Below are 20,259 nucleotides of genomic sequence, written 5' to 3'. Positions count from 1 at the left end.
TCAGCCATTACTATTCCACTGTAGGACAAACAACTTTCCCAACATCCTCTGCCTTTCTCTGTGTGATGATAGGTTACTTCATTCTACTGTTACTGTACTCTATCCTGCTCTGACAAATGTTTTGATTCTATGTCTGATGTTAGTGTACTCCATTCTGTTATTAATGTACTCCATTCTGCTCTGACAAATGCTTTAATTCTGTCTGATATTAATGTACTCCATTCTTCTGACAAATGCTTTAGTTTCATTTCTCTGCCTGGTCCTCTGTCTGTCCCACTTCTACAATAGCTGGGTTGCTAATCTGTTACTTCATCTATCTGTTATCAGTTCTGCATATGATATGACCAAACCTTGCCCATTCCTTCTTATCCTATTTTCCTTGAACATGAATTTTACCATTTTTCAGGATTCAGAAACAATAAAGATCATGGGAAAGTTTATTAAGAGATATATGAGGATGTCGAGCACTTCCCTGGGAGAACAGGACGTGGAGGAGCAACTACAGGAGCGGCAAGACGAGCTGGAGCTGTTGATAATGACCCTGGAGACCCTGGCGCTGTGTCTGCAGGGAACGCAGCAGTGCCCCTCCAAGATCAAGGTAAATGAGGCTTCTTGCAACCACCAGAGTTACAGGTTCCTTCTTGCATGTAGTGGATGGGAGATAGTATATAGCGAAGGACTTTCAAAACTGCTGTGTAAAGGGCAGACCTGTACTTATCGGTCCTCCCGTCTCAAGCTAGTGACTCGCACAAAGCTGCCCTACAAAAAATGGCAGCTTAGAGTCCCCTACTACGTCCGCTGCAATTGGCACGGATTTGGCTTTCACTGGTAGCCTGGTAACATATACTCCCAGGTCTTTCTCTGCCTCTGTGGTGGATAGTGGAGTGTTTTCCATGTGGTATTGGTATGCCGGATATCTCCTTCAAGGTGCATGACTTTACATTTTTCTTCATTGAATTGTACCAGATACTTTTTGTTCCATTCCTGTAGCTTGAACTTCATTTGAAAAGTTTAATAAGTGGAATGTTGTCTAACACAAAAAATCAGCCCAAAGCAGGATACCAACACATTCTGATAGACACAAACTTGGCACTCTTAACACAGAACAACCTGTCTCTTAACCAATATCCATTTTTGTGTTCTCTGACTTTTAGAGATTAGGGAGAATAAATGAATGCGTGGACCTTATAGAAGAGCCACCCATCCCTAATACAGCATCCATGTTTGTATTTTATGACCCTTACAGATGGTGAGCAAGCAAATTTTAATGTATGAGCCAACACACATTCCCATGGACACAAATTTGCCCTTCTTAACATGGAACAAACCATCATCTCTTAAACAACCGAAACTGACATCTCTTTTGGCCACTCCACTTTATTTTATAGGAGCAGTATTAGCAGGCTTTTTTTTTCCCTTGAGCTGCTTCCTTTATGGTAAAAAAAATAGTACCCATGTTTATGTTCCCTGACTCCTAACCGAGCTACCTGTCCCTAAACTGGCATTAACGTATATATTCTTAAACACTTCAGGTGATGCAGGAGAGCAAGTTTGAGTGCCTCTGGACACTGATAACAGAGGCCATGAAGACACCGGAGCTCCCTGGCACGTATAAACTGACGTGAGCGCTGGCTGACGGACTTCCGAGAGCTGTCGTCACGTGCCTGGGAGAACCTGCCAGAGAGTGAGGTGTGTGTCATTAATCTTACTGTTCTTATACCTGACAAGTGGGTGCTACTATAGTCACTACACACTAAGTTGGTACAGCAGCCCTACCTCCTTCCTCACCCTCCCTCCCTAGTAACACCAACTTCTAACTCCAAGCTCCTTTCACCCAACCAATCAGCTCCTGTAGCAATGGAAGAGGAGGCAGGGCTTCTGAATCAGCTTAACCCGGTAGCTGCGGGGATCATGTTTCTTAAAGGCCCCTCTAAGCAAGAAAAATGACAAAATATCATCAATCATGCAAACTATTTCATAATATATATCAATGCATTTGTGATTAGTTTATGCATCATCTATTTTTGGGATTTATATTATGGCAAAAATTTGGCCCGGCGCTTGTACACGGTAAAGCTACAAATTTGGCCCATCGCTGCTACTGGGTTAATGTACAGCGACTATAACTTGCATTGTGGATATCATTTACTTTCTGCTGCAACTGTGATACCAAGGTCTATTCCATCAAGTTTGCCTTTTACTTGACTAACTGTTGAGTATGAAAAACTTGCAGCAGAATAATTTAACTTCTACCACAGGGTAATTTTACTGCAATCAGGCTACTCTTATTACATGTATCTGGTCCTAACACCCTGATCCCTCCACAGCAGGTTTCAAATTCTTCCATTCTATACACTCCATTCTGCAACATTGACACCTCTCTCCCTTCCCCCCCTGCCACCTTTTTCCATGTATCTCTCATTCCTTTCGATCCACTGTACTGGTCTCCCCCACCTCTCCCCCTGCCCACTTCACTGAATTCACCAGCTCTACATTCTCATAACCTAAACATGTCCAAACCACCTCACTGAATTATGCAATGTGATGAAGAAGGGTAAATATGACAGCAAGTAATGTTTTCCAGCTGCTGAAATTGGTGCAGGAGGTGCTGCATGCCAGTGCCTGCGCCCTGTATGAGCTGCTGAACTGTGTTAATGAGCTGACATGGGCGTGTGGGACTCAGGCGTGTCTTCAGGAGAATGTGCCCAGTCTGACGGCTTTTCTTCAGGTACAAAAATTCACTTCATGATGTATAACAATCATTCATATTCAGTGAACTTCATTTTGCCCATAGAGTAGTGATCAGTGTCCTTGTATCAATAATCCATATATAGTATTTCCCATTATATACTGGCCTCAGAATCATCTTGAAACTTCTTTAATTTTTCAGCATGTGTCTGTGGAGAGCTGGCTATTCTATGCCGTGCCACAGATGCTGTCACTGCTTCAGCCTGATGGTGGTGGCACAGCGAGTGGGTGCGACGCGGCACTCATCCACCAGTACACCACCGTCCTGGCCAACCTCATCCACCACAACCCACGCGCCTTGCAGTACTGCATCACAACTTATGCAGAGGAACTAAGGCAAGTAATACTGCTTTGACATGTGCCTCCCAAGTCAAATATGATTCAGTACAAGTATGATTACAAACTCCCCTTCATAGCAAGCCCATTGAAGCTGTGGGAGTCTTCAGAGATAGGGGTTGGAGTCTAATGCAAGGGTTGTGTGCCTAGTACCCTTTAGCTCCAGTCCCCATCTCAACTAATTTTGCATGGTCATACCCCCCTTATTCTTTCTTTCCTTTCTTCCCATTCCTTTAATAGTAATAAAACTGTGAAGACAACATTCATTCTCTATGTAATTTAACTTATTGATTTTAAATTTATGGATCACTATAAGGTGTTTATTGTCTAGTGGCGGGATATTATTTATTCACTTCTTTCACAAGTAATACTGCCATAAGGTTTGGCTTTTAAGGTGAGATTCAACACCAGTATGTCAAACACTATTAATGTTTGGCTTCCAAGTTCAGTGTCAGCAGCAGTATATTCACAACATGTCCTGGATTTGTTTTTTGTTTTTGTTTGTTTGTTTTTTTTACATCAGAGGACACGGCTCAAGGGCAACAAAAAGGGTACAAAAAAAAAATAATAAAAGCCCGCTACTCGCTGCTCCCAATTGTCCACAGCCTTCTATATTCCACAGTCTTACATACTCTTAGTCAATTAAATAATATTCTAACCTCCCCTTTTTTGTACCTATCTATTTATATCTCCAACACCCTGTCCCCTCATGGCAGCTTCCCCCAGAAAGTCTGTTTAGTTCCTGGTTCTGACACTCCCTCTCAGCACATTCACTTCCTTGCCTGCCAACTCTTCTATACTCATCCAGTTTATTGATCACTTTTACTGGTGCCTCCCCCTGATATGCCTCTTTTATGCTGGCAGGTATTTCGTGCAGGAGTCTGTGGTCAGCAGTCGGCTGGGGGAAAACTGTCCCATACGCCCTCACACCCTCAAAGTGGTTCGTCTTATAGCTCAGCTGATGCGGTCCAAGAATGCTCTTCGGGACAGATGAGAACAGACACAATACTCGGCACTCTCACCCATCACGCTAACGCTAATCACCACTCCTGACGTTATGTCCTTATGAATGATTGAAGGTTTCTTCCAATACATCAAAATTCATTCCCAAACCATTGTGCTTCAGTGTAGACTCATTTTCAGCGTGCAGCTCTCGGCCTGACATTTAGTTTGATGTTATTACGAGTTACATAAATGTGATATTATGCTACGCACATGCACTTGTTCAACATTGCCAAAGATTACTACTGTGAATGCCTTTCCCTAGAAGTGTTTCATGGTTATATAAGATTTTAATAAGAGGCAAAGTACTATTCTATTGAAGTATATACAGCTTATATATTACCGATAATACTACTATGTGAATAATTCTTAAGTTTACCGTATCTACCCTTCATTGTGTAGTACAGTGGGGTTGTGGAAAGTGCAAGAATTTGATGAATAGGCGAGCTTGTGTTATTTTCAATTTTAGCCATTTAATCCTGTGAGCTGTGCTATGCCTGCTGCTCATAAAACTGTTTCTCAGCAATTTTGTCATTTTGGTCAGTGGCTTGTACTGTTTGAGACCTGCTTGTGCTACTGGGTAACTTTAGGTTGAATATTTTGTTGCTCATGCTGCTTATACTATTCAGGACCCTACTGTACACAGAGATATGCCTAACACTATCCATTCAGCCTATCTGCTTGGCTACTCTCCTTAACTCTTAAGAAATAACCAAGAGTTGCTATCTCACCATAATCTGGTTCATAAGTAATCCCAAAGATATTTGTTCAGATTCATCAGTATGGTTGATGTTTTATGAAGCAGAGTGAAGGTCCTCATTCACTGGGTTGCTGCAATACTAAATGGCCTGTTTTGTGCTGCTACAAGCAAGGGCTTTTCTCGCAATTCTATAAATGCCTTGCATACGTCAGAATTTTATGATACCTCCTTTATGTATAAACATAGTACAAAGTGAATTGAGAAGTCTTTAAAGACATTTACCTTGAAGCAGAAAAACTGCAAGGTAGGCCTCAAAACTTCTCTTTATGTATGTTTTATGTAGGAAGACATGTTGATCTTTTCTGTTTTCACTTACAGTCAACATCAGGATCGAGAGATACAAGGTTGGCTCACTTCTAAGAGGGTGGCAGACAGGCTCCACCCAGACAATGTCCAAGTCAGTGGTCCTTGTAAGCTCTCAATCTTGGTGTGCGTGTCATAAAACATGGAATTGTATCGTAAACATTGTTGCTTGGCTGACATGCCAGTATATTCAGGTAAAAGCTATATATTAACACCGGTAGTGCCTAACAGACCTTTTGTAATGGTGTGTATGTGTATATGATTGTGTATGTCAATGTGTATAGGTGTTTTCAGTAGTGTCACTGACAACTCAAACGAGAGTTAACAGACACAAATGGGATCAAACTTCCTCCGTGACGTGTTTGCCCAAAAGGCAAACGCCAGCAAATGCCAGCAAACGCTTTTCATCGCCCAATCAGCGAGTAGGTATAATCACAGCACACAGCAGCCAAGTTCCCGTAGGAGTGTTTTGAATAAAATATAGAATATAATGCTCTTTGAGACCAAGAAAGTTGGTGTTGTATAAAGAAATATTTATTTTGTAGTTATTTCATATTAAAAAGAACCTGAAAATGACATAAGGCAAGGGAAAGAAGGGAAAATGCTGCGTTTCCTGATGACATTTTGCATTTTTTTGACCGCTAGGCAGCATTGTCAGACTAATTCATGGCTATGACTTTAATCCCGTAGCAAAGCTGTTTTTCATATGTTGGTGCGTTTCTTGCACCATCTCTTAACATAATCATCATGTGCAGGCGAGGAAATATATATTTTTTGCAATATTATAGTTGACATCAAGATAAATCAAGGGGAAAATTAGAGTTGGCTCTGAACTCATACATGCGAACTGTAAACACAACTCTTCCCACCGAGAATTCATCTGCTGCTGGATGAGGGGCATATACAAAGGATTAAGCACAGGTGATCTGTTGTCATCCTCTAGGAATAAAACGTCGAATTCCTCCATCTTCCTACTTCCAACAGTATGCACTCTTGAGTACTTGGGTCTGAAGAGTGATGTATACACGAGCTACTCCCGGGCGGTGGCTCTTGTCATCTAGCAGCGAGGCTGTAATTCGTGTTCAGTAAAAATGCTGTTGTATGCGATCGTTTGACTTGGTGACACTACTGAAAACGCCTTATGTGAGATTGTGAGTGTGTGTGCTGCTGTGGTTCCTGCTGACTCAGACACCTGCTGAGAAGAGGGAAGTCGAGTAAAAGTTTACAAACCTTTTTTTAAACATTTATGTGTAGTTTGATGTAAGATTATTATATGACTTATTTTAAGTGGGTTCATTGATCCATTCTGTATTCTTACACTACTATTATTTTTTATGGCTCCCCAAGGTTTCAGTTATGACTTTCACCTTTCTTCCACTGTGTTCATAGAACAACCTGGCCACGAGGCCGCACTGACTTGTGTTGTGGTGGTGCCCGGGTCAGTCAAGGCCTGGCACCCCTGTTGTCCCTGTGTACATAGTGTTTAGCTCTCTGCTGAACCAGTAAAATGAAACAAAGTGTAGGAGTGCTTTGCTTGCCTTTCTTTTGCCTGTTCTTCTTCCCCTCCCTCTTTGTCTCTCCCTTTCTTCCCCTTCCTCCTCCTGTCTCTCCCCTTCTTCCCTCCCTCCCTCTGTCAGTCCCTTAGAGCCAGTTTCAAACAAGCATATTCAGTGACAACAAAATGCACTGCTAGGTAGTGTTCTGATCAACAAGTGCTTTGAGCAGGGTTCCTGGTTTTATCAACATGTGGATGAGTGTTCCAGGGTCACTGCTGAGCCTGAGATGCAACCATTGAAGGTGTGAATGATCAGGAAATGGCTCTGTCCTCAATCATAAATGTGGAGCTAACAGTAAATAAGTTAAATATGTGACAAGGGAAAAGGTTTACAAGCTGTTAACCATACAACTACATATCTAAGGAATAAGTATGTGGGTGGTATGAGGGACCTGAGGTAAGGAGGGGAGGGGAGTGGTAGGTATGGGGGTTTTGCCACCTCAAGGGTCATTATGGCTCATAGGAGTGATGGAAGGTGGTGCCCCCTTGAGGCACTGCATCATAAAACTGCTTCACCTTGCTGCTTCAGGGCACCACAAAGGGAGGGGAGGGGAGGGAAGGGAAGGAGAAGTAGGAGGTGGGTTTGAAATGAGAAATCAGTCTGAGCTGAAGAGGGAAAGAAAGAACATCATCTGGCTCTTAATTTAAGGTAAGTACTCCTTGCTGCTTTGGTGCTGTATGAACTGTGGTAAGTTGTACTGAATTACTATACATTTCAGCGACGGACAAACGCTGTTTTTCGCAAATATCTCCTAAACGAATCATTTGATCAGTATGATGCTTCAGCACACTACCTTTTAGTTATACAGAATTGGCCTTCCCTACCCCAATATCAGAGGCAGGGTATAACTCATTTGCAATATGGTATATCAGCCATAAATTAGGTCCGGGTGTTATAGGTAGTGTGCTGAAATATCATACTGATCCAATGATTCGTTTAGAGAGAAGGTTAGGAATAGTTTATAACACATAGTAATATGGGATGTTAGCCAAGGTCCGGATGTTAATTTATCATACTGATCCAAATATAGTAGGTTTTGGTGGGCAGGCTGTTGGTGACTGCCTTAGTTTCTATTGTAAGAGCTGCCAGCTCTCTGATAATGGGTGAACTATGGCAAGGGTTTGTTGCAGGCCTGGTAGTCTTCAACTATGAAATAGTGGAGTATTTAAGCTCCACTTTAACTGGATCTGGACAAATAATGCGCAGGGCACCGGCACAGGTGCATAACACACATATTAAAACTGCAGTAATGTTACACTTTGAAAACACCAGGCTTCAGAAGAATTGCCTCTAATAGACGGACATATCAAGATAGCTTAAAAAATTGCTGTGACTTCAAAAATTATGATGAGTCCTGTCTGCCAGTTTCTTTTTGTTAGTTAATCATTGAGGAATGAAGTAATGTCACAGGCTGGAAGAGATGAGATGTTGCTTGTATAACAAGCTTAGGTTAGAGTCAGACTTATAACAAGCTTAGGTTAATGAGGCCATGACTGAGTCCAGAACTACAGATGAAATTTTTAGTGAAATATTCAGACAACAATAAACTTTCATAAATGTATCAAACCTCATGTCCCTTAATTGATGAAAATGCTCTTCAGTCATTTTTCAGATTAAATGAGACACTCTAATCCTCATTACTTTTAATGTTGCAGATGGCATGCTAACAGGTTCTTTGTGGCTAAGTCTGGTGCCTTTGTACAGTCCTGTGTTCACCTGATGCATCTTCAGCAAAGAGTTAAGTAAAACTTGCATTAACTATTACAAAGGGACATAATACCCTAGAGCTTTCAGCTGGTAAGAGTAAAGTGAGTTTTTTTTTTTTTTTTTTTAAATGGTTTTACTTTCTTGCTCTAATTCTGTCACAGGTGCCTGCTGTGATGCTGCTACTGCCTGTCCTGCCATCCTGAGCATCTGCCCTCAAGAACTCTACGGCGTCCGGAAGTGTTACTGTTCTGTACAGTTTCCGTTAGACTTGAGGACTGGCATGATGCTGGTTGTTAAGCAGATTTGTACTAAGAGTTCATTGGACTCCCAGAGTGACTTAAATTTCGTTTTTAGTTTTTTTTTTTTTAACATTTCTGATCCCGTCCAGTGTTTAGAAGTGTTCTCCGGACAGTCTTTGAAGTATTTTGTCAGTAATATATATTTTTTTTTTTTTTTTTTTGTCACCCAAAAATACAGTAGTGATTGAACCAATGTTTTTTATTCAATATTTTTAAACTGCAAACTTTGGCCTTTTAAATATCTCATTTCAGGTACATAAAATTAAATCTGGCTTTGTAAATGGAAATTAAAAGTATTAATACTTCATTGCATGAAAATCAAATGGGTAATATTTAAGGAGCATGAAATATGGTTGAATGTGATGCTAGGTTATTTCAAATGTACTTTTCATGTGGAAATTAAAAGTATCAATACTTCATTGCATGAAAATCAAATGGGTAATATTTAAGAAGCATGAAATATGGTTGAATGTGATGCTAGGTTATTTCAAATGTGCTTTTCATGTGGAAATTAAAAGTATCAATACTTCATTGCATGAAAATCAAATGGGTAATATTTAAGAAGCATGAAATATGGTTGAATGTGATGCTAGGTTATTTCAAATGTGCTTTTCATGCAAGTATCAAAATACCTTTTATTGGCATTCACAAAGCCAGATATCATTATGCAAGTGAAGTGAAATGAACTATAGGTATAAAAATGGCCATAGCTGGTTTGAGTATGATCTGACTAAACTGTTTGATACAAGCTTGTGTACACAGAAGGTATATTATCAATACAAATCAGTATGCTTGGAATTTAAATAAGGGGTTTTTTTTAATACCCAAATATATCAATGAAAAAATAGCTTAAATATTTACCACAACTAATATTCACAGATTAAATGTGCATGTGCCATATATATATCCTTGTGGGTGGACAGATGAAATGAAACTGACTATTGTGCCCCTCCAAACTCAACTGTGCTCCAGGAGCACAAAGACATGAGATATTTGAAATGATGTCATGGATCAGTACAAGGCATTCAAGTTGCAAGGGGACTATTTATTGAATGAGCCCATGGAATACAGGCCCTTGACTCTACATTGTCACCTCTACAATGAAACAGACACAAGGTGGATATTACAGGACTCACTGAACCATACAAACCCAAGAAGGAAAGAGGGTGAGGAAGGTGTATGGGGAAATCTAAAGGGGTAGAGAGAGGACAAGGGAGAAATATAGGGACATTTAAATTACATCTGACAATCAATTTCTTTCCCTCGGTTTCGTCCTCCTCTTTCCTCTCCCTCAACACAACACAACAGTCCAGTACTCACCACTAACGTAGCTACAAGAGGATGGGTGCTGATTACTCCTTTATACAGTGCAGCAGATGTCCAGAAGCCCGGAGAGTCATGCGGAAGAAAAAGATTGGTTCGAGGAGATGGATTAAAGAAAAAGATGGGTGCAAGGAGGAGGTGTTGTGGAAATATGAAAGGATGAATAACACAACATACCTACTCACTTCTTGCCTGTCTGTAAACCTCACATGAAAAGCCCGAATCTGTTGCCTATTAGTCTGTCAACTGTCCAAAGAATAGGCATTTCCCTTTTGCTATCTATAGTGTATGTACTCAAACCATCCTCTCACTCCTTGGCTGTCTGTAAACCATCAAAAGCCTGAATCTGTTAACTGCTACTCTGTGAAATGTCCATAAAATAGGTATATATTTCCTCTTTCAACCAATGATGCATGTGTACTCAAACCACCCTCAACACATACAAAACTTCTAAATGGAGACAAATAAAATGTAACAAAAATATGTGTTGAAGTCTTTGCAAGGACACCAAAAATCGCTGAACAAACACAGCATTGAGTGATACGTCTGTGCTGAGAAAATAAATGCTGTACTGCTCCCACTCTGAAGCTCCTACCCTGACCCTGCATCTGTTGCCTGCTGAAGTCTGTGAATGATCTAAAGAATAGCTTCCAATTTATCTGTCCAACCCGTCCAACTCCATCAGGGAAAAAAAGGACGTTAAACAAAAAGAGGATGAAGATACGTAGTGACCATGTGATTTAAGACGAATTTTGATGATACCACCTCTACCCCCTGTGCTGCATGGAAGAGAATGAGTAATGATGGAATACTAACTGTGCTGCTATAGTGAATAAAAACCCATGAGATAAATGCAACAAACAAAACAGGAAAAAAAAGACAAGACAGTAGAATACAAAAAGAAATGAGGGAGAGAAGGAAAGGGTAAAAAGATGAGATGAAGGAGGCTGAGGAAAGTTTGGGAGGAGGGAGAGTTCAATAGAGAAGATGAGAGAGAGCAAAATAGAGAAGCAGGGGTTTGTGTTAAGGTAAGAGAGAGAAAGAGAGCGAGAAAAAAATAAAGAAACAAAGACCTTAGACAAAAGAGAGAAAGAAATGGAAGAACGAGAAAGGCAAGTGAATAAAAAAAGTCTAGAAGTACTGAGGGTTGCACGTGACCCAATGTGCACGCGGATTCTTGTTGGCAGTTTTGTGGGTGTCGAAGAGACTCTTATACGCCTCCGAAGCCTTGGGGTCGGACGCCACGCTGAAGCCGGACGAGCGCACCTTGTCGAACGCCTTGTCTCTGAGCACGGCTGATGCCACACCATTCACGCGCAGGGCAGGGCGGTTTGATGTTGGTTCACCGCTTGTGCTGGCTGTGGGATGGAGGAGAAATGCTAAAGTTATGATATATAGTACGTTAGTTATGGATTTGAGTGTTGGATTAGATTGGATGGATTAGAGACAGTACAGGGGAAGAAAGCGACAGGAGCAGGGGTGAGAGAGAGAGGAGCAGGAAAGAGAAACAGTAAAGGGGGAGAGAGAGAGAGACTGGAGCAAAGCAATGGGTATATCGCTTAAAGAACCTCTAGGAAATGAGTGAGTGACAAGGAGAGCAGTAGTGGAGAGTATCATGGAGGTGATGAGGAAGATAAGACTGAGATGGCATGGTTATGTAGTGAGAAGAAAGGATGAGAAGCTTATAGGGAGTGTAGAGGAAGGAAGAAGGTCAAGGAGACAGAAAGAGCACAGTGGAAATATGGACTTGAGGCAGAGTTGTAAAGAGTGAAAACAACAAAAAGATGCAGTGGGGGGAATAACTGCAGAAAACTCATAAATGGCATCAACCCAACTCAAGGAAAATGACAAAGGAAAAAGAAGAGGACTAGTTTTTTTTAGTCTATTGGAGATTATGATAATACACCATAATTCATCTGCTGCTATTGTGACCTTTCTTACCTTCACTGTGCTTTGCTGCTTTTTTGGGTTTGCTTCCACTGGGTCCCGATGCCTCCTCTCCGTCCCCTTCCGCTGCCCTCTTCCCTTCCTTCTTGGCCTTCTTGGCGGACTTGGCAGCAGCACGGCGAGTGATCATGGCACACCTTACAGTCTCCAGTTCCTCTTCGGGTGGGTTGAGGGGCACCAGGTCCTCCTCTTTGAAGGGAGCACCACAGCGATGACAGATCTCAGTGGGGACTTCTCGCAGCGCACGTTCAGACACCACACAGCCACAGGTCCACACGAAGGAGAAGCGGTGACGCCCGTTCATCTCCAGGCCAGTGACGGGACAGACATTCTCGGCTGTTAGTTGGTCTGGGGCAGCGTCACCTGTGGTCATTAGTAGGAGTAAGTTACCTCACCTGTCTTTGATCGTCCTTAGTTAACCAACCCAAAGATATATACAATAAGTCCATTAACCTGTGGTCTAAATATCACAGTAAACTGATTTCTTGAGGCCAGGAAATTAAAATGAAAAGAACTGTACAATTAAAGTGACATAACCCCTTGAGCTGCCTTCTTTGCTCTAAAAATAAATAAATAAAACGAGTCTCCCCCAAATATAGCAGTCTAACCCCAATTAAACAAAGAAAACTTGCCTAAGTTACCTACCACCACCCAATGCAACAGTGATTTTTCCCTATATCAAAAACTAAGCTAAACACATTATCAACTTTGTCTGTCAGTGTTCAGCAAAGTTCAAAGTTATTACAATCAGGTCTGCCCTCTCTCCCACAGTAAACTAACCTCACTAAGTAAAACATCTAACGGAACACAGAAAGCCAGAAGTAGATAACGAGGAGTTGCTACTAAGAGAAGTAAGAAACACCAGCAACACACGAGGACACAGTAAAAAATTGAGAAAAGGAAGATGCTTGAGACATAAAAAAATATAGCCCCCCACAAAGAAACAGAGGTTTGGAACAGACTAAGTGAGGATGTAGTATCGGTGAAGTGTGTGCACAACTTTAAGGAAAAACTGGACAAGTACAGATATGGAGACAGGACCACATGAGCGTAACCCCAGGCCCTGTAAAACTACAACTAGGTAAATACACCAATCACCTTACTCAGCTGAACCTAACCTCACCACATCACTAAACAGTCTATGATTTTACTCTTGCTTTCATTCAGTGGGTAAGATCTAATGACTCGACCAAGTAATGCATCATAAACTACCTCAGCCTGTCTCCTACTGAAAAAATGAACAGCTAAACAAGTACAGTAGTCCCTCCATGTGCACATCTTTTTTTATACACAGTTATGCACAATTCAGCAGCAAAAAATATATATACAATCATCAGAATTAGGTGTCAAGAGGAAAACAGGCACATTTATGGCAAAAGAGAAGTAGGAGGAGTAAGAGAAGGTAAGCTTGAATTTTCTGCCATTACCCAGTGAATGGTGTACTTGAAAAGTTATACACGATGTTTCCTTGGGCACAGTCTAATTTGGAGCCTAACATCCATGTATAAGAAGAGTATATATAATGTTTACAAAGAAATAAATAAATGAACCAAACCAAAAGGGGCTATTACACTGGGCAAATTTTCCGTGGATCTTCAGTAAAACCACGATTTCCGCTAGCATGGTTCTCATTTGTTTCTTGTTATTGCTGCTGATGATGATGATGGTGAGTAATACCATCGTCCTTCGGTGAAATCTACCGTAGCTTTGGAGGATCGTGGACACATCAGAAAACCACGGGAAGTATGAAAACCACGCCAGTGGAAATCGTGGTTTGACTGAAGATCCACGGAAAATTTGCCCAGTGTAATAGCCCCTTAACCCTTTCAAGAGGGGATTATCAAGACACCTCTACATCCGAAACTGACCTCTTTTCTGGCCACCCATTTCTACTTTCAATACAGGAGCAGTGAATAGCAACCTTCTTTTTATCAAGTTATTTTTGCCCTTGTGCTGCTTCCTTTACTATAAAAAAATGACCTCGTTTGGCTGCTCATTTCTATTTTCTTTACAGGAGCAGTGATTACCATCCTTTTTTAATTTATTTATTTTTGCCCTTGAGTTGCCTTTACTATAATATAAATAATAAAAAATCTAATAAGCTCACCCGTCAGCGGTCCCTCGGGTTGGTGTCCAGGGTTGGGGGTGAGGCCAAGCTCCTTCACATCCTTCAGGCCCTTGATGTGGGCAATGGCTGCCTCGTTGCTGCGGTCCAGGAGCCTCGCCAACACCTCCTCCTTGTTGTACATCCGCCCCAGCTCGCAGGCCACCACGGGGGCCCTCAGCGGAGCCTGGGAGAGCGCGCAGTGCTTCCATCGGTACAGACGCTCAGAATTTTTGTCTTTCTGTTGAGGACACAACAATATTATATAACGAACAGAAACATCAATGGACCTTTTCCTTTACCCTTTTAAAATTAGTATAGATAAAACAGGTTACTGCTAGATAAATAACAGTGGCTATTGCCTGTGTTGGACAACCTGAAACAAGCTGAACCACCACAACCAGTTGACCAGGGATAACATCTAATCTAAAATAGTAATTGTTGTGCAGAAGCTGACAGTCTTTCCTCAATTCAGACTTTTCTTCTTAGCAAATTTGATGCTTCTTCTATCCTTGGTGATATTTTTTAAGAAATAATAAAAAGTAAAAAATAATTACACCAACCCTGACTGGTGAAGGAAAAACATAATCCTCCTGGGCTAGGTAGGTATGACCACACAGCTCTGCATGGGTTACAAGAGAGAGCTGCCTGTCACCAGGGAGATGCCATGAGCCATGATCAAACTCACAACTTTTCGGTCATTGGCAAATAGTTATTCAAGTAAATATCTGTAACTTCACCCATCTCATAATGATATATGAATATGTTTATTTCTGGTAAGTTTTGGAGTTTTCAATTAATCTGCAAACCATTCCCAAATTTTACTCCCACCTCCTCCCTCCCAAAACAGTGAGTTCTGTAAAACAATTAACACAAATTTAGGGCAACCAAATCAAAATTTAACAAAAATAATTTTCATCCTCATAATATAAGCAGAAATGTGTTGAAATAAGCACTTAAGGGGAGGCAACGGCAAAAAAAGATTATTTTTCAACACAAAACTCGATTTGCAGTTATTACCACATTTGTAACCCTTGAAATGGTCAGGTGTATTCTGTGAAAATGGGAACTTGATGCCATTATTGCTTATATACCTAACTAGCCTTTGTTTACAAACATTTGAAGGGCACTAAGCCATGTGTGGTTTAGAAACAATTTTGGAACAATTTTTAAACATATTTTTGGTAATTTTTAGCATTTTTATAGACTCTCATATGGCAACACTACTCAGAAAGTGACAGACAGAGCCTCAATCCTCAGTGAGTCAGTCTCCTGAGACATCACAGGAGGCAAATGTTTGTTCAGCTGCCCACCATCCAGCCACATTTTCTTAGCTTTTTCTGCCCTGCTAAAAGCTTGAAATCAATGGGTTGCCACTCAAAGAAGATGCTTGTACTGCAAGAAACAGCAAAGAAGATAAGGGGAAGAGAAAGAGCCATGGAGATGGGTCAGACGAGGCACTCTGTGAGTCACCATCCCGCTTGGCATTGTCACCTCATTCGCCCTCGCCTATCCATTCTGTCTCACGCCTTACACCTCCACCACCCAAGCCTCTTCCTTCAAGATCACAACAGCCATCTCTACCACCACAAATTGTCGCTGAAGCAACTCAACATCTTGAAAATCACAAAATGCCTACAAACACAACAATACACACTTCTTGGAAGAAAACGGCTCATATCTCAAAACTAAAGTTTTCTGCACTGCAAGCTATATTTCAAGATAATGCAGATGGAAAGGTATCTTTGGAAAGAGGAAAGAAAGGCTTTTTTTTTTGCCAGAGGCAGTTTAAAAAAAAAAAATGTTCATATCCCATTATTTTTTTTAAGGCATTTTTTTTTTTTTTTTTTTTTTTTTTTTTTTTTGTTACCTACCAAAATGTTTTAGTCTTGTTCTTCTATGAATTATTTTATCAAAAATCTATTTTGGGAGAAAAGAAAGCTATATGTATGTTTACTATGCAGATTGGTTTTCAAAACAATTAGTTAAGAAACAATTGAGAGATTTCAAATAATACCAATGCCATTTTTTTACATTTACAGAGCATATTATATTTTTTCTCATAAACCAATGAGTGTATCTCACTGAAACTTAGGAATTTGTGATGTTCAGGTATTAAGGTACTTACACCAGAAATTATGTGGATTGGGAAAAAATGAATGTCACCTCATTAGCAGGTGTCGCCTCCCCTCAAGCCCCCTTAATAAAAACCACAAGGAAGGTGGAATCCACTGCCGCCGGATATGAGCCACCCCCTTGACCGCCAACCAACGTATTTACAACAGGCAATTGCAGAGTGTATTGTAAGTATTTCTGGTAAATAATTAAACTTAACAAATCAAACCAAACCCAACATCACCTCCTAATGAGGAGTGAGCTTCATCTCCTCTCGACTCTCTCTTATTTCAGTACAAGACCAGCTATCACCTCCTGAAGGGGGATTTGACCCCCTCAGCCCCCCTAATTAGCCATTTTCAAAGGAAATTTCTAAGATGAACAGTATGACAAGATACATTAGAAAAAAGTGTCAAACTCGACAGTTCAACAGGTGTAAAACTAAATAAATTCCATTATATGTTCATCCTAAGTCACAACACAGCAATTTCTGGGATAAATTTATTCTAGTGGCTTTAAAACAGTTTCCCAGTGAAAAAGACTGTCAGGGTGAAATAGCAAAACTATTTACCCAGAATAAAGTCTGTCTCTGAAATGGTCTGCTCAAGTCTGCTGAATAATCCATTGAGTTTTAATTAATTAGATTAGTGACAGGTTATTATCCATTGGGTCACAGGAACAGCGTAAAGTGGGGATCCCACTATCCCATTGTGACGGAGGCCGTCAAGGTGTCAACGTTAATGACATCATGAATCTCTTCATATGAGCAATGACAGTGGGAACCGGGTGCCATTTCATCTTCCACTGACAGCCGACGTCGAACAGTGAGAGATGAAATGAAGTTAATTTTTTGTACAGCGACAGCAGTGGTGGTGACCGTACATGTGATGTTGAATATTCTATATATCATGAGAGTATGAAATGAAAGTACTTTGATACAATATAAATAGCTAAATTTCTTAATAACAAAGCTTTAAATATATCTGCATTATGTATGTCTATTGCATGTGAGGATATATAATTTTTGTTGGAAACTGGAAGTGTGGCACCACCGCACCTGGATCTGGATCATAATGCGCAGGGCACCTTTCAGGTGCATAACACGCATATTTGGGTTGGCTGTTGGGGGGACGGGGAGCCGAGTGTGCAGGGGAGGGAAGTGAATCGAGTGTAATTGTTAGTGTTGGTGTGTTGTGGTGACAAGTGAGTGTGTATTTGTTTTCTAAATGAGTCTATAGTACTGCAGTCTAAAATCTGTTGAGGGAGGCTGTTCCAGTCACGTATGGTGCGTGGAAAGTATGAGTGCTTGTATGCGTCAGTGTTACTGTGATATGTTTGGTATTTATGGATGTGTGTGTTACGAGTACATTGACTGTTTGCGTTGTGTAAGTATGTATGTGGGTCAATGTCAATGTGAGTGTTTGTGATCTTGTACATAAGTGTAAGTCTGTGTGCTTGTCTGCGTAGGTCAAGAGGTTCCTTGTTTATCTGATATTTGATCTGTGTTGTGATTCTAGGCGTTCGAGTGTAATTGTTTTTAATGAACCTAGCCACCTTGGTGTTGATTTCTTCTAACCTATCAATGTTTCTGTGTGTGTAAGGATCCCGCACCATGGAGCAGTATTCCAGTGTTGGTCTCACGAGTGTGTCATAAGCTATGTGTTTAATATCAGGTGCAGTTATGTAGATTCCTCCTCAGGAACCCCAGTATTCAGTTAGCTGTGGCACTGATGTGGTCTATGTGAGTGTTGAACTATAAGTTAGTGGAGAGGTGGACACCAAGATACTTGTGTGTGGACTGATTCAAGGTCTGAATTATGGAGTGTAAGTGTGATGGATGGGGTTGTGAGCTCTGGTGAATCTTGACAGTATACATTTGTCTGGTTGGAACTGCATCTGCCAGGTGCGCTCCCACCGCTCGAGGGCGTCCAAGTCTTTTTGTAGCAGTCTGCAGTCATCAGTAGTCTTTACTGCTCTAAAGTTCTAAACAGCAAACTATCGTCGGCAAATAGCCTAGTAGAAGCGTTAGGTGTTGAGAGTGGAAGATCGTTAGTGTACAGGAGGAAAAAAAGAGGGCTTATAAGAACAGTGCCTTGTGGGACACCTGAAGAAACAGGGACAGTGTCAGATGAAGATCCGTCAAGAATGCGTTGAGTCCTGTTAGAAAGAAATGCAGTGATCCAGTAAAGAATAGGTTCTGAAATACCATAGTATTTCAATTTTAATGTCAGTCTTTTGTGAGGGACTTTGTTGAAGGCTTTGGAAAAATCTAAAACAATAGTGTCAACTTGTGTCAACTCTATCCCTATCAGCACTTCATGTTCTCCACGAAGTAGCCTCTCCAGAAACAAATGGTGCGGCCTAAGCATTCGCCTCCTCCTGGCACAAATATGCGTGTTACGCACCTGAATGTGTGCCCTGCGCATTATAAATCAAGATCAAGATCAAGCTGGCCTGTCTTCTGACCCAGCAGCAAGTAAAGATACAGCCAGCCTTATACATGGATGTTAGGTTCCAAAGTAGACTGTGCCGACGGAAAGAACGTGTATAACATTTCAAGTACACCATACACTGGGTAATGGCAGAAAATTCAAGCTTACCTTCTCTTACTCCATACTGTCCAGTTCTCTTTTGCTATAAATGTGCCTGTTTTCTTCTGACACGTGATATTCATGAGTGACGGAATGGCGAAGCTAGAAAATAATAAAAGGTAAAACTCTTTCCCTCACCTGTTCAGGCTTCTTTTTGGTCTTGACGAGTTCGTCCCTCCTGGGTATGGTGCCTCCGTCACAACCCATCCTGTCCGACCTTATTTCCGGCCCCTGCCTCCTTCAGCGCCTTCCTCCTCGTGTTACTGGCCCGCTGGTGTCACAGTGGTGTGCCGTGCTGGGGCTCGGCGGCCAGGACGCAGACTAAACGCTGCTTACTGCTTGGGTTTTATTGCACTCACTCAGCCGCTGGACTTGTTGACGTTCCTCCTGATGTTTGGCCTTGGTCTTGGCCTGAGAATGGCCTCCCTCTGGCGACTCATGGCAGCAGCAGATGCTCTTGCTCTTGCTGTACAGGTGACCCGTTGGTTTGGAAGAGTGTGGCTGTCCCGAGCATATATGTATGGAATGGATGTAATGACATGGAACGACAGTGAGATAGAAAAATTGGAAGTGGGGCAGAATAGGGTCGCAAGATTGGCACTGAATGCACCAAGGTTTGCAGCAGTAGAGGCTCTTAGGGGTGACATATGGGATGGAGCACGTTTAGGGAAAGACTAGTAAAGGCAACCTTGAGATATAAAGTGAGACTGGAACAAATGGAGGATGCAAGATTAGCAAGAAAAGTATACTTGTGGAATATAAGAGATGGCAAATGGGCGAATAAATGTGGGCGAATGATAGACAGGAATGTTATGCTAAGTAGGTGGGTGTATACCGACCCTTTGAAGATAGGCAGAATGTGTTTGAATGGAGAATAACTAACAGAAATGGAGAGGGGTTTGAGTGGGATGTAAGAAAGTGGAACAGGGGGGCTCCCGTGGTCCCGTGGTAGAGTCTCTGCCTTGCGCTTCGGCGGGGTGTTGGAGCTTGGTTCGAGCAAGGCAAGTATAGAGAAGGTATCGTCATACAGGCGGGAGGAAATCACTCGTTGGCAACTCCTATAGCCTTCACGCTCGGCCCCGCCCCATCCTCGTTGTCTGCCCAAACCGACGACTTCACACACCTCACTCCCACCCTGTTTCCTGACCCCAACATTCATTTTTACGAAAAACTGAGACCACCATCATCTTCCTGAGAAAATTCTGCATCACACTAGCATAAAATTGTAACAATAATGTAAAATTACACACACGAAAATCAGAGTTAAATGAAGTAGGGAATACATATTTTCTTGCACTTATTTCCCTTCAACTCCTTAGTACTCAGCTGGTTTTCGTCGCATCACTTTTTTAAGCACAGATCCTAAATCTGCATGCTTTTCTGCTTCTGATGGTGTAGGGTACGTTCCGAGGTAAAAATATGCATAGGGTCAAAATCGCCTCCGAACATAAGCCGGGCCGTGACGGCG

The 20,259-nt window shown here is 41.5% G+C and overlaps 2 protein-coding genes and 1 long non-coding RNA gene across 4 annotated transcripts in view; 2 read left to right on the top strand and 1 right to left on the bottom strand.

Moving 5' to 3' along the window:
• Positions 1-6,671, top strand: part of LOC127002078 (uncharacterized protein C12orf56-like) — an 81,122-nt gene extending 74,451 nt beyond the window's left edge. The window contains 6 exon segments of the mRNA XM_050867531.1: positions 407-598; positions 1,533-1,621; positions 1,623-1,689; positions 2,585-2,728; positions 2,891-3,084; positions 3,949-6,671. Coding sequence (XP_050723488.1) covers positions 407-598; positions 1,533-1,621; positions 1,623-1,689; positions 2,585-2,728; positions 2,891-3,084; positions 3,949-4,078 — 816 coding nt within the window. The 3' untranslated portion in view covers positions 4,079-6,671.
• Positions 424-19,203, bottom strand: LOC127002080 (replication termination factor 2-like). 2 transcript variants are annotated; one of them, XR_007755689.1, is made up of 5 exons: positions 18,930-19,203; positions 14,089-14,326; positions 11,976-12,344; positions 10,032-11,392; positions 424-1,674 (listed from the first exon to the last, which is right to left on the bottom strand). XR_007755689.1 is itself a non-coding variant. In XM_050867534.1 (4 exons), exons 1-4 carry the CDS (start codon positions 18,996-18,998, stop codon positions 11,166-11,168), a joined length of 903 nt encoding a protein of 300 aa, XP_050723491.1. In that variant the 5' UTR covers positions 18,999-19,203; the 3' UTR covers positions 9,736-11,165. The 2 variants fall into 2 exon arrangements, 1 of the variants encoding a protein (XP_050723491.1); XM_050867534.1 differs by lacking the exon at positions 424-1,674 and having other exon boundaries at positions 9,736-11,392.
• Positions 8,939-10,702, top strand: LOC127002082 (uncharacterized). Its single transcript, XR_007755691.1, has 2 exons — positions 8,939-9,080; positions 9,193-10,702. It is a non-coding gene; the product is annotated as an uncharacterized LOC127002082 (long non-coding RNA).
• Positions 19,204-20,259: the final 1,056 nt, after the last annotated feature.

This window comes from Eriocheir sinensis, chromosome 22 (genome assembly GCF_024679095.1).
Source record: "Eriocheir sinensis breed Jianghai 21 chromosome 22, ASM2467909v1, whole genome shotgun sequence".
Lineage (NCBI taxonomy): Eukaryota > Metazoa > Arthropoda > Malacostraca > Decapoda > Varunidae > Eriocheir > Eriocheir sinensis.
Note: the sequence above shows the minus strand (reverse complement) of the source record. Positions and strands in the feature narration are given on the sequence as shown.

What these genes read in the sequence shown, in the direction of transcription:
- LOC127002080 (XM_050867534.1), bottom strand. Translation starts at nt 18,998, where the DNA reads ATGGGTTGTGACGGAGGCACCATACCCAGGAGGGACGAACTCGTCAAG. An exon ending in CCAAAAAGAAGCCTGAACAG is followed by an intron (nt 14,327 to 18,929) that starts GTGAGGGAAAGA and finishes TGTCCTCAACAG; the next exon opens with AAAGACAAAAATTCTGAGCG. An exon ending in AGCAGCAAAGCACAGTGAAG is followed by an intron (nt 11,393 to 11,975) that starts GTAAGAAAGGTC and finishes TCCATCCCACAG; the next exon opens with CCAGCACAAGCGGTGAACCA.